At 47.4% G+C, this 16,991-nt stretch overlaps 1 protein-coding gene across 4 annotated transcripts in view; it reads left to right on the top strand.

Moving 5' to 3' along the window:
- SBNO1 (strawberry notch homolog 1) overlaps window positions 1–16,991 on the top strand; it is a 2,127,865-nt gene that overhangs the window by 420,851 nt on the left and 1,690,023 nt on the right. For all 4 annotated transcript variants that reach the window (XM_069619669.1, XM_069619670.1, XM_069619667.1 and 1 more), the window contains one exon: window positions 1,492–1,625. In XM_069619669.1, coding sequence (XP_069475770.1) covers window positions 1,492–1,625 — 134 coding nt within the window. The remainder of the gene's footprint in view (window positions 1–1,491; window positions 1,626–16,991) is intronic.

The following is a 16,991-nucleotide window of genomic DNA, read 5'->3' as shown; positions in this document are numbered from 1 at the left end:
TGAATTCGGAGTACAGTGGTTGAATAAATATACCTGTTTGCCCCACCCCACCCAGTCTCCATAGGGTTTATTGGGTGTACATTCCAAACCCTATCTTTACCTTGCCTAGCCTTGAACAGTGTTGTTCTGGCCTGGTGTCCTTCACTGGGTTTCTCCCTAAAGTGGTTGGATTGGTAGAGGGTCTTTTTAAAGACTTCCTTCTTATTTCAACTGAACTTGGAAACATTTGCAAATAGTTGTTGTCTTAAGCCAACACTTGTTCAACTTCCTGAAAGAGAATCCTAGCCTCCTGAACAGGCTTTATATTGGGACCTGTGACTCTGTGCCCTAGGCCCTGTCATTTCTATCCAGGGAAGGACCTTTTAAGGCTAAAAACTTAGTTCTAAGATTTTGTATGACGTTTGCTAACTTCCTTCTTCTCAACCTATTAGTTCAGTCTTGATTAGTTGCCTGGTTCTATTTCTTTATTCACTTGTGTTAATAAACTACAATACCTTGAAAAGTATGAAAGTATTTCCAATTGTGTTTAAATTAAGTGTTGGCACCCAGCACACCATGGGGGGATGGGATGGGGGGGGGGGGCTGTGTGTGTGTGTGTGTGTGTGTGTGTGTGTGTGTGTGTGTGTGTGTGTGTGTTGTCTGAGGCTTGTGGAATCTGCTTAGATCACATGCTGTGGATAGGCCGACATCTAGTGGAAGCTGCAGAGTATTACACATGTGTAGGGCCCTTAGATTGTTTTTTCCCGCCATTCCAGTCGGACCCATATTGCAGAGTTCCACTGGCATTAGCCAATTATATATATATATATATATATATTTGTTAAAAATTGCCCGTTCTTTCCACCCAACGCCGAAGATCGACGCCGGTAAAAATCTAAAAATCGAGGACAACAGCTGTCGATACTCCACAATGGACTCTGGGCCTTGGAAGGCCTCTGGCCTCGGCCCTGTATAAGTAGGGAGAGTGGCGGATGGTCATACAGGCTCCCACATTTATTTCCTACATATACTCGCCTGCTGCCAAATTAATACATATGGCGAGTACTCCTTTCAAATTCCAAGTGCTAATGATGCTTCTCACTTGGGTAGCTCTCCACCAAAAGTGGGAATTTAGGTTTCATCCACAAGGTGTAATACTCTCGACCGACCACCCACTATATGGTGACTAAAAGATAAAGCTGCAGAATTACTTAATTACTTAATGGAATGTTTTCCTTACACTGCAAGCACTGCTGTTTTTCCCTTCTATGCAGTAGAATTTGCCCACCCATCTTTTTTACAGTTTTGTCATGGACAATTCCAGAGGGAGCCCTAAAGAGTGCTGCAACATCAAGGTGTGATGGAGATGTGTTCTCAATGGAAATGTGTTTTTTTTTGCTGAAGATTAAAGAGCTACAACTCTCAAATGTTCAACTTTAAAATGTATTCATCGAGCTACCCACATGCATGCTCCTAGTGTAAAAGATTCTAAACTGTGCGTTTACCTTGCAGCAACATGAAACATTCCTTCCCAATGGTGACCGAGCTGGTTTCTTGATCGGCGATGGTGCAGGTGTTGGAAAAGGGAGAACCATTGCTGGAATAATTTTTGAAAACTATCTTCTCGGCAGAAAAAGGTCTCTTTGGTAAGAATTCTGAAGCAATAGTGGGTTTGTAATCTGTGTTTTGGTAAAAATGTATTGAAGATTTATTCCATTGTGATGCTTACTTGACATGAGCATCTGCTGTCCCACACTGAAAAGTAGAAATGTGATTTGTATTCTCTACTTTTGATGTGTGTTCTCAGTAACAATATATTGTTGGCTTTCATAATTTTTCTTTAGGCTTGATGCTTAGGGCTGCTAATTCTGTCTTATCAGAAAGAGGTTGGATTACCATTATATAAAAGTTACTAGACTTGTGTAGCCCCAACCTTATCCGGACTAGCTTGGGACATACTGAATGGCATCCAATTCTCACTACTTGTACAAGTTAAATCCAGACCGATATTCCTTACTAATTGTGGTCATGTTTTTTGCTCCCTAACTAACCAGTGGTGGTTTGTGGTTGTTTTGTGTGCTCATTTTTGGGAGAATATAATAAGCAAATGTAAAATAAACGAGGGGAGATGCGGAGTGTGGGGGCTAGTGTCCATTTTTTTCTCCCTCCCAACCAAATGAAGGTTTAGTAGAAACTGGTCAAAATTCTGCATTTTACAGCTGAATTTGTAGGTTAGTGTGAATCCTGCAGAGTTCTCACAAGAACCTTACCTGAAGTCTCCTCCTGAAGTGGCCATGTGTTAGGCAAGATTTCTCTTTACTGCACCTTTCCTGACATTTTAATTGGCTCCCAAACCGTTTGCTTTTATTTTTGATCCTGACCTGTACTTTGTCCTTCAGGCTGTCAGTACTGGAAAACCTTGTTTCCCTTAGTCAAGTTACTTTGTTACTACTTTTAGTAACTTGTTATCACTTGTGGTAACTTCTTATCAATGTACAATGCATCTTAGAATACAGTATAATGGGGTACACTTTGTTTTTGATCTAGATTAACACTTAAGGCATTTTTCATTACTCTAGGTGTGTTAAATGGACAAACTGGTGGCAGCAGTTTACCACGTTGGGCTACTTACTGTGGCTAGTGACCAAACATGCCCATGCCACAAGGTTTTTTGCTTGTCCGTGGCCATCTTTTCTTTTAGCCTTCTTCCTTACATGGACTTCCAGAACCTGGGAAAGTATAGGCTTTTGCCAATCTACTAGAGGGCTATGTGTGTTTTCTGACAGGATGTGGGCTGAGACTGTTTGGCCTGATTGGACCACTGCTAGGGTGTTTGTGGGGCTAGTTCTGCTATTGGCTAGTGGGAGTTTCTGGTCTTACCTAGCTTTTGGGATAATAAGGACCCCTGCAACCACTCTAGAGAGATCCTGGAGAAACCTGAGGAAGCCAAGACTCCTGTCAAGCTGTGAGACCCATGAGGAGACCAATGACCCGTCTGAAGGATGCCTGGTGACCAACCTCTGCTGCTGTCCTGGAAGAGCCCTGTCTTGCTATCGATCCTCAGCAGTTCTGTGAGGGAGCTGCGACCTGTGGAGTGGACGGAACATCAATTCCTGATGTCTGCTCAGTACCCTGCGAAGAAGAGCCTTCGGAAGGGCCCCGGGACTGGCCTGTGGCTGACCGGGCCATCATGCTGCCGATGTCGCCGTTCCGAGTTGATGCATGGAACTTGGGGGATCATATGCTTGTCCTACAAGACTTTTCTCAGCAGAATTTCAGAGAATAGCATCAAGGGGACCCGCGATGGGAGTGAAGGTCCAACCGCTACAAGTGAGTCCCGTTGCATCGTCGACCTGCGGTGACCGCTGTCCGAAACAGCTCACCTGAGTCGAGTCCAGTCCTGAGAGGGGTCCTGTATCGTGTTTTGCTGCATTCCGCCAACGGGAGTCCTTACACTAGCCAAAGACACTGACCGGAGAACTGCTTGAGCCTGTATATCAAGGGCTGAGGCTGACGGCGGCAGAAGCGACCTCGGACATTCTTCCATCGACCTGCCAAGTCCTGTGAAGGATCAGAGCACGGAGGGTGAGTTAAAGTGGTTCTTACCTACCCCTACACTCCATTTAAAGGTTTTGTTAACTTCTACAAACATTTAGAACACTTTGGATTTGCCATTGCTTGCTTACAGGGGTTTAGATCTGTATAATGACCTACTCTAGTAACTGTATATATGTATTCTATTATTAGTATTGTGTGATATTTGCACCTGTTAGTCATTTTTCATAGTGTTGTTTGGCCATAAATAAATAACTGTATTTGTATACAAATTTTCTAAGTGTAATTTGTGACTCCCATTGCGTGTACTCATTGCGGACCCTTTACAAGCCCACCACCTCTTGAGACTTGGCCTAGACTACTTGTCACCGCTACCTTGAACTGGTTTGGATACAGTCCCCAAAGTTGTCCACGTCACAATATAGGTTGACCTTCTATACATCTGTTCCCCCAGGCCAGAGTATAGAAAATCAGTCCTAACATCAGGCAAAGGCAGATGCTTCCTGATCCTAACCCTGGGGGCGGTGTTGGATCACCTGGGAGGAGAAAGGTCCCAAGGCAACAGGGGGACTTCATGGGATGAGACACAGTATTTACCTTCCTCAAAGAACAAAATACCGATGATGCCAGAATATGTAATGGCTTGTTGTCAGAGAATTGATTGTCAGAATGGGGGTGAAGATGACTATCATCTGTCATGTATTACGGGTAAGAAAAGCCCTTAAAGTTTGACATTAATGGAAATTAAATGAAGGCTCTGGAGTCCCAGAGAAATTACGAAGAGGAGTCTTTAAGTGTTAACAGTTTAACCTGTAAAAACCAAATACCCCATGGCATCCTTATTGTACTCCTTTAGGGAGTATGTATAAGGAGAATAATGAAGTTAGTGATGATAAATTCATAGAAAAAGCTAAATTTGACTTTGCCGACTTCAAGTTCCAGAATTCCCAAAATACTGGGACGAAGAAGACTGTAGAGGCAGAGAACTGAATGTCTCAGTCAATTAAGGCTTGTGACACACACCTGAGGGCGACTGGCAGGCATAAATAGCCCCTTGAGGTGCAGGCCATGGGAGAAGAGAAGAATGTGAAGCAGAGCGGCAATAGAACCTGGGGGAGCTTTACTACCTCCACATGGCATCAGAAGCAGAATTCAGCTGTGTGCTGGGACCACAGAGGCGTGCAGAGTAAATGCCGGTCTTGAGAGGGTCTCCTGGACACATATTTTCAGCTGCAGAGGTTGCGCAGCGCAAAGCACACTTTTTTGCAATTGTACCCAGGAGCAGACGAGATCCAGATTGCTTTGGGAGCCGTGAGAGCTCTAGTATTGGCAGGCGAGGGCCATGGGAAACGACAAGGAAGAGGTGGCCATATCGTGGAGGAAAGCCGAAGCAGAAGACCTGGAGGCAGCCACGCGCAGCAGACCCAGTGAGTTCTCCGTTACATTGAGACTCCCGATCGCTACGTAATCGCCTGCTGGACGAAACCAGGACCCTAAACTGTTAAGTTGTGGACTCTAACAAAGTAACAGTCAAGAGAAGGACAGCCTTTGAATACCGAACGAATGCGAAGCAGGTTAATTCCGTTGTTATGAACCAAGTTGGCTTGGAGACGCAGATGGCATAATAAGAACTTGATACTCTTGCAAGAAAAGTGTTATTGTGTCACTGTGGGGCATAAAGAGCCAACACCAAGAAAGGGCAATATTCCTAGGAAAAGAGACAAACCACCATTGCCAAAGCTGAGAAAGAAATGTAAGTTGGCAATAAAAGAAAAACCTGTATTGCTCAAGCCAGAAGAAGGCAGTTGAGAATCGTAATGTTGTTCAAGACGGTTGCCCTTATGAAAAATAGGTCTTAAGTAGGTTCCATGTCATTTCATCGTGGGATGTTTTTTTCAGGGTTTTTTTTTTTTTTTTTTACCGTGATTTTTCTTAACGAAAAAAACCCATCAAATTTTGTTTCAATTATTTTTGGGGGGGTTACCCCCACAAACCCACCATTTTCTAAAAAAATCAATGGTTTTTTGAGAGAAAAAAAATTCGCAGTAAAAAACCCCACGAAAAAACATCCCGCGATGAAAGGACATCGTACCCTTAAGTACGAGGAAAGGGCTTGAACACACATTGCCAAATGCAAAGAAGTGTGGATGTGAAACACAATTCCCATCAGTAGTTATTTAATACGAAAGGGGAAAACCAGAGTGCCAAGAAGGCTGCCCTTCTGAAAAAAGTGGTTCAAGGGGAATGGAGCATAACTTGCAGAAACTGTGGCAACTACACAGGTGCACCAGATGGCACCAGTGTGGTTCTTGTTTCCTTCAAAGAATTTCTTAATTTTGAGGTTGTGAAACAAGAAATTGCTAATCTGTTCCACTTTGACCATTACCACTTACAAGTAGCGTTTTTGTTCTGGCCTGGCAGGAGAGTACACAAGCAGCAAACGTTGTGCTAGTAGGCCTGGCAGGTGAGTGGACCAGGTCCAAGTCACTGCGGTACTGTGGTGTGGTTAAAATATTGAAGAAGATTGAGGAACCATTAAAGTGTTGTTGTGACTTAATATCGACCCATCCTGACAAATCAATATTGTTGAAGCAAGCAGGTATAAACTGCAGTAGAAATATTTAATATTGTCAAACAAGTGGTTTTGTGAACTGGTGCAGAAAGTTCCTGATATCTTTTTGTTGGAACCAAAGAGCATATTACAATTTTGGATTATCAAGTAAGATCTAAAAAGAACTGAAGTGGAACTTTTGTTGCGACAAAGGATTTCCTTAACCTTTTTGAAACTGTTGAACAAAGGTCTGCTTAAATCTGGGTGAATTCCCCTTCGCAAGATTAGAAGTAGAAAGCGCTATGTGGTGAATTTAACTGTCTTACCTTTTGCTGTTGAACTGCCATATATTACCTTGTTAAGTTGGTGTATGTTTAAGCATGAGGGGAACCATCCTTTTGTTAGTGTTTCCTTTAGTTTGTTATGCAGGGAAATCCTTGTCAGGGTATGGATGGTCAGGGGTTTATCCAACACAGTTACTAAAATGTCTTCTATTGAAAAACCTTCATAAAGTTGTCAGCCTCATATTTCTGACTTGTTTGGGGGAGGTTTCCTAAAGTCCTACTGGTAGTAAGACCTTACGTTATCCCAGTGGTTTGTAGATCTCCAGCTCTTAAGCAGTCTGTACTAACTCAGGACCTTGGTAGAGTGGCAGAGCAGTCAGGCTTATTTTAAGAGGAAGATGTGAGCTGCAGGTAAGTACACTGATCTTAGATAGACCTGCACCTCAAAGAAACTTGTACACTTATAATTTATATAAAATTATATATACACACCAGAATCACTTTAAATACTTTAGATTAGAACACTTAGGAATACTTGAGAATGCACTTAAATGGACACTTTCACGTTTGCTTTTGTTCGTGGTTACATTTGTAGCAACATTAGTACGATACATTGTCTTTTCCCCTTCTATCGGTTATTACGCGCAGCTGCTATTTTTAACAGTTCATACGGTAATACATTTACTCTGGAAACACATATATTGAAGTTACTTAAAGGGAGGAAAATGGTTAGTGTAACATTAGCCTGGTTCAAGGTTCTAGAGCGGGTTTCTTTGCACAAGTCTTTAGTCCAAAAAACGCAACCCTATCTAGAGTGTGAGGTAAGAGGGGGCGGCTCTGGACACCTCGGGGTGCACTACAACGCTCTGGGGCAACTTCCTGGAATCGGATAAGCAATACCCTTTTCCCCACAATACCTTGGGTTAGAAAAAAATGTTCGTGCTGGATGCTCCGCTATATTGCATCTCCGGACCCGACCTCTGGATTCTTTGGTCTGATGACTGAAGGCAGGACAGTGTACATGATTTCTCGGCAGCAGTCTCAAGGGAGGACCTGCGACACGACTTTCAGCAACTTCTTGGTTCACTCGCACCTTTTCTACAGCACCAACAAAGGACACAGATTGTCCGGTCAATCTTCACTTCCTGCAGTCCCATAATCTGATGAAGGCATCTGGGCTTCTTGGATTGGATCTCTGGAGTGTCTTTACGGTTTCAGCAAAGAATTGGATGTATTCGGCCTTTGCACAATGATGCATTCGAAATGGGCAGCAGGTCTCCTGGTAATGGGGTTCCACAGCTCTGGAAACTCCTAGGACCTTGGTGGTTGGCTCAAATCAGTTTGTCTTGGGATTGATTGTTCCCACCAGCCAAAGGGAAGGAGTCGTCCTCTTCGTAGCTCCTCTGTCGCACAGAAAACAGTGCCAGGACAGCAGTGGTCAGTTCACGGTTTTGCAAAGGGTCTGCAGGCATCTCTGTTCATTGTCTTCTGTTACTTCAGCTTCCAGTGGTCGACTTGCTTTTCATTCCAGAAGCCTCACCTTTTATACAGTCCCAGCACACACTCCTCTACAATCCCTCTCAGCATTATACAGAAAGGGGCGTTTGGCTGTCCCATCAGGACAGCCAGCCCCCATGCGTGAGCTGGTCCTATTCAGGCATTCTGGCAGACAAAGGATGGGGGGTGGAAGACTCTTCCCCCACTTACCACCTGCCCAGACACTCTGGCGGCTAGGCGGGGCTACACAAGGGTTCCTGCCAAAGGCAAAACACACACACTGACCTCCCCCTCCCAGAATGGTAGAAGACGAGCTAATGAAGGACAACCACGCTAGTAATGGGGGTTTGGGGGGAGAAGTTAGGCCCCAAGCTGGTACCTGCGGTATAGAAATTAGACAATAGTTGGTGAGAACAAGTCCACTGCCACCAGCCATAACTAGGAGATTATCTATGCAACTAAAAAGTCACAGGAGTAGAGATAAGGGGAATACCAGGTATCCCTTTGGTGTGCCAAACTCTCAGACTATAGAGTTTTGGGAGAGATACCAAGTATCCTTAAGAACTGTAGTTATTCAAGGATATAGAAAATAACCCTAAAGGTCCTCAGCAACACTCCCCGGAAGGAGCTGTGTGCTGCAGTAGTAAAACACAGATGCCTTTCAGAGCTATGGAGCAGACAAACTCCATAGTACAGGTAGAATACAAAGAATAGAGTTCCAAAAGACAGATCCCACAAGAAGGAATGAGTGGAAAAACGCCCCACTCCCACAGGATTGAAAGAAACAGGTCCAGAAGTCCAGCAACAAGTGCTAGGGGTCTCATTAGGAGAGGGGATGAAGTATACAAATTATAAATCTCCCTAACCTGACCCCTCACATAAGATAAAGAAAGCCATGGTTTTTACAGGCAATTCTGTAGGGAAACTCGTGAAATAGCTCTGTACTTCAGCTGCCAGCTCACTTAACCCTGTATACAGGAACATATGGCTGCAGCAGAAATGTATTTGCCAATCAAAGAATTGTCTGATTTTCGCCATTCCACCATAACAATGGTGTGCCAACTACCACACTGTGACCAGTGCTACTCTTCAATCACATGCCAGTCGAAATTGCACCATTGTTAAATGTGTGCTTGGAGTTTGATCTTTTTATGCACATAGTTTTTCTTTTGGTAACTAAGAACTATTTGTATTATCTGCAAATGTTGCTCCACAACATGCCAGTTTGCAGTTTAACTGTGGAATTGGCTTGGCAATGTAGAAATGTGTGCAAATAAACAGCTACATTCAATCATAAAATTGCACGACTCTTTAACCCAAGGGGCCTCCCCCTACCCCAGTGCCAAGGCCTTTTTTTTGGTGATTTCAGTACGTCACCATTCAATCCCTTGTAACTATTTTGTTACACGAGATATCACGGCCAAATTTGGCTCCTTTTCTTCACACATGTTCTAAGTTTGCTGTATGGGGGTGAGAGAAAATAACCAAAAAGGGAGCAAATTTGTTTTTTTTCTTCAGAAAATGCCAATAAAATGATGTACAAAGAAGCCTGTGGTCATCTCCTTGTGAGAGCTAGGAACAAATGGTTTGCTGTGCTGCATTCGCCATTTTCCAGGCTTTCAGAAACAGGTTGAGTGGAAACCAAAAAAACATTTTTAGATGGGTACCATCCGTTTTGTGAGAGGTAGGCGATTTTGTCCTTTTTTTCCAACTGGACATGCTTCGACAGAATGGAAGAGGAAGGTAGGAGAGCTGAATGGGAAGATAAAGGCATACAATTCTGAAAAGTAGACAAAATTCCAAGTTTAGGAAGGGGTGATTTCCTCAGGTTGGGCAACAACTGTGTAGGGAAAATGTCCATAGTTTGGGAAAAAAATTGGAAAAATGACAGAAGAAAAGTTATGCGGTGGACATGGTTGGCCCAGTAAGGCAATGGCTTGGGAATTATGGGAAAAGCAATGCTCCGCTACATTTCCCCGACTCTTCCAGTTAGTAAATGACACATTTTTCGTAATGTTTCACAAAACAAGCAATACCACAAGCCAAAAACAGCCATGGAACACAGGATTTGTATGCTTATGGCCTAAAAGGACGTACTTAGCATGTGTAAATAAGGAAAACAAATGTGGTGAGGCATGGCAAGCATACATTTTTTTTTTTTTTGAAAGAGCACTGGCAGACCTTTTGAAGGGTAGGAGACTTGTGCAGGTTACAAAAGCTTATAGTGCCTAAAGCAGCGACTAAATGTAGGTCACAGTTGGGAAATTAAATGGTTGTGTGACATAGTGCAGCAGCAAATATATGAAAACGTTATGAAAACCAAGCCAAAACAACAAATGTCCTACCTTCCCGCGTTCCCACGGGTGTCCCGACAACATATCGACATGTGTGGGTGCATCTACCTAGGCGCAAAGGAAAAACGCTAAACCACTGGTCACCCCCAAAGGGTTTGGGGAGACAACCTACAGATTTGGGCCTGGGGTGTCACAGCCACCAAGAAAAACAGGGAACCCCATGCATTTCCGAAAAGACGCCTGTGGGGTTCCACAGAGAAGTCACTTGCACGAATCGCCCCAGAATTAATTACCCACAAGCTTTGGCAAAGTCTGAAATTTGGTGAAATAAACACCATTTTCAGACCTTTCCCACCACAAACCCATCGAAACACGCCGCCAACAACACAGGTCCTACCTTCCCACGTACCCACAGGTGTCCCGACAGAAACGGTACCCCACATGTACAAAGGGAAAAGGCTAAACCACTGGTAACCCCAAATCTTTCGGCAGAGCAGATTTTGCGTCAATTTGTGGACAACCTACAGATTGGGCCTGGGGTGTTGCAGCCACCAAGGAAAACGGGGAACCCCATGCAGCTCTGAAAAGAAGAAACCCATGGGAATCCAGAGGTCTGACTTGGGCGAATCGCCTAAGAATTTATTACCCACAAGCCCTGACAAAGTCCAAAATCTAGGGGAAAAAAACATTTCCCACCTGGAAACTACTGAAACTCGACGCCAACAAGAACTCATGTTCTACCTTCTCACAGGTGTCCGTATGAAAACAGTACCTCACATGTGTGTGTGCACCTACCTAGTTGGCAAAGAAAGTGTCGACCGTCCACAAGTGCAACGGCAGTCCCAGGGAGCCCCGGCAGGGTCCCGTCCGTTCCCCAAGGGAAATTCTGTAATGCTGCCTAGCCAGAGCTTCAGGATGGTCTGGGGTGTTGGCGCTGGCCTTGGGTGGCTGTCCCTCATGTGGATTGTCCGTCCACAAGTCCAGCAGCGGTTTCAGGGAGTCTCGGCAGGCTCCCCGTCCTTTCCCAGAGGGAGAAGGTTTAACGCAACCCAGCCAGAGCTCAAGGATGGTCGGGGGTGATATCGGAGCATTCAAGAATACATAAAGAAGCCTGGGGAGAATGGTCATTTTAATAGCCGAGACCCTGCCATAAAGATTCAAAGGAAGGGAACTCCATCTGGTCCACGCCTTCTCAGCGACACTACCACATAGTTGCTTTGATATACTACCTCTGCATCGCTGCTTATTGCGATTCCTAAAAAGCGGGTTTGAAGCAGGTCCCACTGAAATCCCCAGCTATCCTGAAACTGACTAACTGATTCCGTCAGCGGGAATAGAATTGATTTGCTAGTGTTGATTCTGAGGCCAGCAATTCGCCAGAGAGCTGAACATCCGTCATAATTAGGTCAAGATTGGCTTCAGGGTATCGTATAAACAGAACCATATCGTCCGCGTATAAAGATATCACCACACAATGGTTGTATAACCGAATCCCGCAGTGTATATGAATCTCCCTGACCCGTTCTGCCCACGGCTCTATGGCCAGCGCGTACGACAGAGGGGACAGCGGGCACCTCCTGATGGGTACCACGCTGTAGTGCTATCAGATCTGTAGTGCACCCGTTTATCCTCACCCTGGCCACCGGATCTTTGTACAGTAACCGTATCAGGGAGATGAACCATTGCCCCATGCGACGCAAAACTGAGAACAGAAACGTCCACTCGATGGAATCAAATGCCTTAGTGGCATCGAGTAAGGCAGCCACCACGGGTTCCTCACAGGGCAGCGCTGACATAAGCCCGAACATCCTCCTAAGCTCGAATGACGTCGACCGGCCTGGAATAAATCCTACCTGGTCGGCCTCCACCATTGTCGGCATTAATGGCGCCAGCCTGGACGCCAGGATTTAAGATAATATCTTATTATCCAGATTGGTAAGGTGAACAGTCATTACCAGATTTCCCAGGTTTTCTAGCCTGTCGATATAGCATTTATGAAATTCGGTCATAAACCCGTCTGGGCCTGGGGCCTTCCCTCCCGGCAGTGATTTCATTGCCCCAACCACCTCTTCCAGCAGTAAGGGCTTGTTCAGCCACTCCTGCTGTTCCTCCGAGCACCAATAAAGCCTGACCTGGTCTAAATACGCCTCTATATCTGCCTGAGTCGCACGTGTTTGAGAAGAATACAGGTTTTTGTAAAACTCATAGAATTCCTGAACAATTCTCGCATCTTCGAACTGGTCCACCCCGTTCCCATCAGTAATCGCCACTACTCTGCCCTCCTGCCCGTCCATCCTAGTGGCTCTGGCGAGTGATCGTTCCGGTGCCTGTGCCTCACCGTATTGCCTGGGAGCGATTTTATCCCATTAGTATTTTATCTCCCGCTGAGCCAGGGCGTGGAACTCCTGGAGTTTCTTCAGTATTTCCGCTTGTTGTATGTTAGTGGGGATGGGGGCGGTCTCCTGCAGGGAGCGAATGGTGGCCTCCTTTTCAGCTAGTTCTTTCCCAATTTGTTTAAGCATCCCTGCTTCTTTCGCTATACACTCCCCTCGTATTACACATTTAAATCCCTCCCACAGGGTGCCCACCGAGCTCACCGACCCCTTGTTGGCTTCAAAATATGCATCTATGGCGGAACCCAACTCCTCGCGAAAGATAGCGTCCGTTAACTCTGCACTTTTAAAGCGCCAGGGGGATCTTGCCCGCACCCTGCCTGGCAGGTATACGACTAACAAAACAAGAGCATGATCCGATAGTGTGCGAGCCAATATGTCCACGCCAGATGAAGACCGGGACACTAAAAAGAAATCCGGTCTTGCTGCTGAGGAATGTCGAGCTGAATAGTGTGTATATTGGCACACCCCAGGGTTTCTCACCCTCCAAACGTCCTCTATGCCCCACACTTGGAGCATACCCTGGAGTTTGATAGAACTCCTACTGCTTGGTCGCGGGTTCCCACCCATTCGGTCGCTACTCAGATCAAGCACAGTATTAAAATCCCCCCCCCCCCCCCCCCCCCCCCCAGGATCTCACCCTCAGGGGTGTCGCCTAATTGCTGTTCAATTCATTCCAGTGACTCAACTGTGTCTAAATTATGACCATAGTAGCTAACCAGTGTGTACAACTTCCCCTGGATAATCCCTTGTACCACCAATGCCCTGCTCTCCTCGTCCTTCAGGATCCTGGTCTGATGGAAACCCACCGTGCTATGAATTCGAAAACAGACCTCCCTGGCATACGAAGAATAGGAAGAGAAGTACCTATGGCACCTCCAACTTCTACCGAATTTGGCCTCTGTGGCTGCCGTCAGGTGAGTTTCCTAAAGGAAGGCCACTTCCACCCGATGGCGCCTCATGTACTGCCGGACTTTCCGGCTCTTAGATGGGCTATTCAGCCCCCTAACATTTCACATAAGTGTAAGTCCTTCCACGAGAAAAAGAGTTGGCCGGGACTCGTCGGGTGACGCAGAACTTTCGTGAATCTGTCATACTTATTTCACTCTGCGCAGCTTTGAGTCGTCCCTCCATAGCCCAAATGCCTATTGCAGACATGCCTTTGTGCAACCTGCCTCTCCCCCAGAACAGCCTCTCCCAACCCCCCTCCATCCCTACCAACAACCCCCCAACTTGTTGGTGATCATCCCCCCATGCTGTCCCTCCCCCCACCCTCTCCCCAACAGTAAACATCCTCCCCACCTCGCTAGATACCCCAACTGACCAGCATCCCAACCACCCACAGCATATGTGTATTTGCTCTCGCTCGATGGGCGACTATGAACCCAACCCTCCAATGCACCACTGCGACTATGCCATTCCTTCCCTAGTATGGGAAATAAACCCAACCATAAATGTAGGCTGTGCTATCTGCAGACCCGGTGAGTCTAGACTATGACTCATTCTTTGTTCTTCCGTGCCCCGTGGGTTCCCGGCAATATATCGAGGAAGGAAGCAGTCTCCTCTGGGGTCTGGAAAAAGAGACCGCCACTCATGCTCAATTCGCAACTTGGCCGGGAACAGCATGGCATATTTTATGTTCTTATCTCGAAGACGTTTTTTGATGTCCATGAATGTTCTCCTGGACGCCTGCACCTTATCTGAAAAATCGGGGAAGAATGTTATTGTGTCGCCCTTGTAGGATACCGTTCCCAGCTCCCTAGCCTTCCGGAGCACTGTCTCTGTCACGGTAGTTCAACATGCGAGCAATCGGCGGCCGAGGTGGTGCTCCAGGAATAGGTTTTCTGCGGCTCGGAATTCTATGTGCACGTTCCACGACGCATATTGAGGAGAAACCTTCAGGACCCAAGGGTTCTTGTAGAATTCCCTCAACAGCCTCCATATTCCTCTGGTCACCAGAATCCGACAGGCCGACTATCCATATGTTATTTCGCCTCAACCTAGATTCCAAATCCTCTTGCTTCTCCCTGAGCTCTCTCAGGGCCTTCTTCACGCTGGAAAGTTCCCCCGAGGTAGAGGCCTCCAAGACCTCGACCCCTGATATTCTCCCCTCCGCTTCATCCAGCCTCTCTCCATGTTTATCCAGGCGGACCTGCATGCGGTCCACTTTATACGTGAGTGTATCTTGCTTCCCATCCAAGGACTTGAATCCCTAATTGCAATAGCGTAAGCATGACCGTTATGTCCTGCAAGGCAGATGCAGGGTCTGGACCCTGCCCCGGGGAACAAGACTCTGAGGCACTTTCCATCAGCCCATTACATCTTGTCTGAGCGAGCGCTTCAAAGTGTAGTTTCGACTGCTAGAGAGCCTGACCAAGATGGCTGTGGGCCCGTGAAGCTCTCCAGCACCCTAATTAATCCGGTCTACTATCTGGCGGTTCCTAAATTAGAACATTGGTTGACTACAGCTACTCGAGCCTGAGGGGCCGGGCATTGGCAGGAGCAATCCTGGGTGAAATCGGTGTCGGCATCTCCAGATCCAGAGGACTGCGGCTGCAGCCTACAGGCCGCTTGGCAGCGTGGCGTGGGGGAGGAGCGGTCTGCTGGTGGACCTAATACTCACCGAGCCCCGGGGCTGGCGACTGACTGGAGCGGCATATGTGGTGGCAGTGATATGGACTGCCCCAGGACAGATGTGGACGCCCTGAACTCTTCTGGGAACAGTGCGAGGTGGAGGTTGGAGCAGCTGCTGCCTGCGGCTCCTCTTGACGGGGGTGAGCGTTGACGCGATCAGGCCCGGTGTTGTGCAGCATCGGAAAGCAGGACAGTCGCGGCACGGCTGGCGTGGGGGCTGATACGCGGAGCCTCTAGACAATGGATAGGGCTGGTGACGTACCTGCGGGGGGTGATCCAATCCCCCTGAGTTCTCTCCGGACTGCTGCCGGCGCGGGGCCCGTTGAGATACCGAGGGCTGGAGCCGTGGATTGGTCTGCGGCAGTATGTGGGGCCCTGGTGCTCCGACTCAGCTGTAATCTGGTCGGGTTGAGCGGCGGCTGTGGAAAGCTGAGGCAGAGGACTTGAATGCGGAGGCCCGGATGGGGAGCACACGCTGACGACGGACCTTGGTAAAGGGCCCGGTGAGGGCTGCAGGAGGGCTCCATATCCCCGTATCCCCGAGGGGGACCCCTGACTACATGGCGGGGCTGCTGCTGGTTGGGGAGCATCCGGACGGCTGGAGGCAGGTTGGTGACGCTTGCGCAGCCCTGGCGACCTGAGGCACTGAAAGGAGTCCCATGTCCAGACTGGTAATGGAGCTGACTGATTCAAGGTGGTGGAGAGGTGGGACACTTGACTAGTCGTGGAAGTGCATTGCCCTTAAGAACTGGACATTCACCCTTGAGTCCTTGCACAGCATTACAACTCCACGTACCCAGCTGTGTTATCACCACAGGGGCAGCTTTGTTGGGAGCCACACTGGGGATGCAGCGGCCGATGCAGGCATATGTCCCATAACAGTTGGGAACTTCTGTGAGGAGAATTCCTGGGCGGTGGCCTGGCGCGGACGCTTGAGGCGCCCATGCTGTAGTACTCCTTGGCTGGGGACCTTGGCTTGGTCGCTGCCTGGGTGGATTTGGCCGCGGCTGGGTGCCCTGCGCGCCTCCCTGCGGCGCATGTGGGTGCGGGGCAGCGGTCGGGCCGTGGCCTGAACAGCCGCACGGTGGGGAGGTTTACGTCCCCGGAGTCCTGGAGGTCTGTGCTTGGCTTACCTATTCACCATGTTGAAGAAGGGAGTCGTTTCTTACCTGCATTTCTCCAGTGTTGGTATCTTTATATATTCACATGCGCCCTCCAGCCTTCCCCCCCACCAGGCAAACGCCCTCTATATGTGCTAATCCACCAGCGAAAGGGGTTACAATCTGAGGGGCAGCTGCTGGGACAGAGCTATACACTCAGCATCTTATTGGTAGGGCTCAAAAGCACCCACAACGGTGTGGGTAGGAGACCGAAGGTGTCAAAAGCTTTTCCTTAGGAAAGGAATTAAACTAGAAGTAACGAGGGCTTCCGAGCCTGATGACGGGGGAATATTGACCGCATGTGAATCTATGAAAGATACCAACGCTGGAGAAATGGAGTTAGAGGTAAGAAACTACTCCATAATGTGCAAACAAGGAAGGTGGACTTGTTAAAAACATGGTATGCGACTCCTGGTTTCATTGTGTGGGGTCCAGAAGTTGAAGGTCTAGTAGCAGAAGTAGGTGTATGGCAATATAAGAAGGGGTTTCCAGGAGGCCTTTAGCTGGACAGGACAGATGACCTTGGACAACAACCACTGCTACTTCCCAACAGTTGTACCCAACCTGCCGGACATGGCAGGTATTTAAAGTTAGCGAAGAAACCCCGGTCAGGTATTGGCATGCTCAGACCTTGGCGTCAGTGA

The sequence above is a fragment of the Ambystoma mexicanum genome, chromosome 10 (genome assembly GCF_040938575.1).
Source record: "Ambystoma mexicanum isolate Mex_15411 chromosome 10, UKY_AmexF1_1, whole genome shotgun sequence".
Taxonomy (NCBI): domain Eukaryota; kingdom Metazoa; phylum Chordata; class Amphibia; order Caudata; family Ambystomatidae; genus Ambystoma; species Ambystoma mexicanum.
This window is presented reverse-complemented; position numbering and strand designations above follow the sequence as displayed.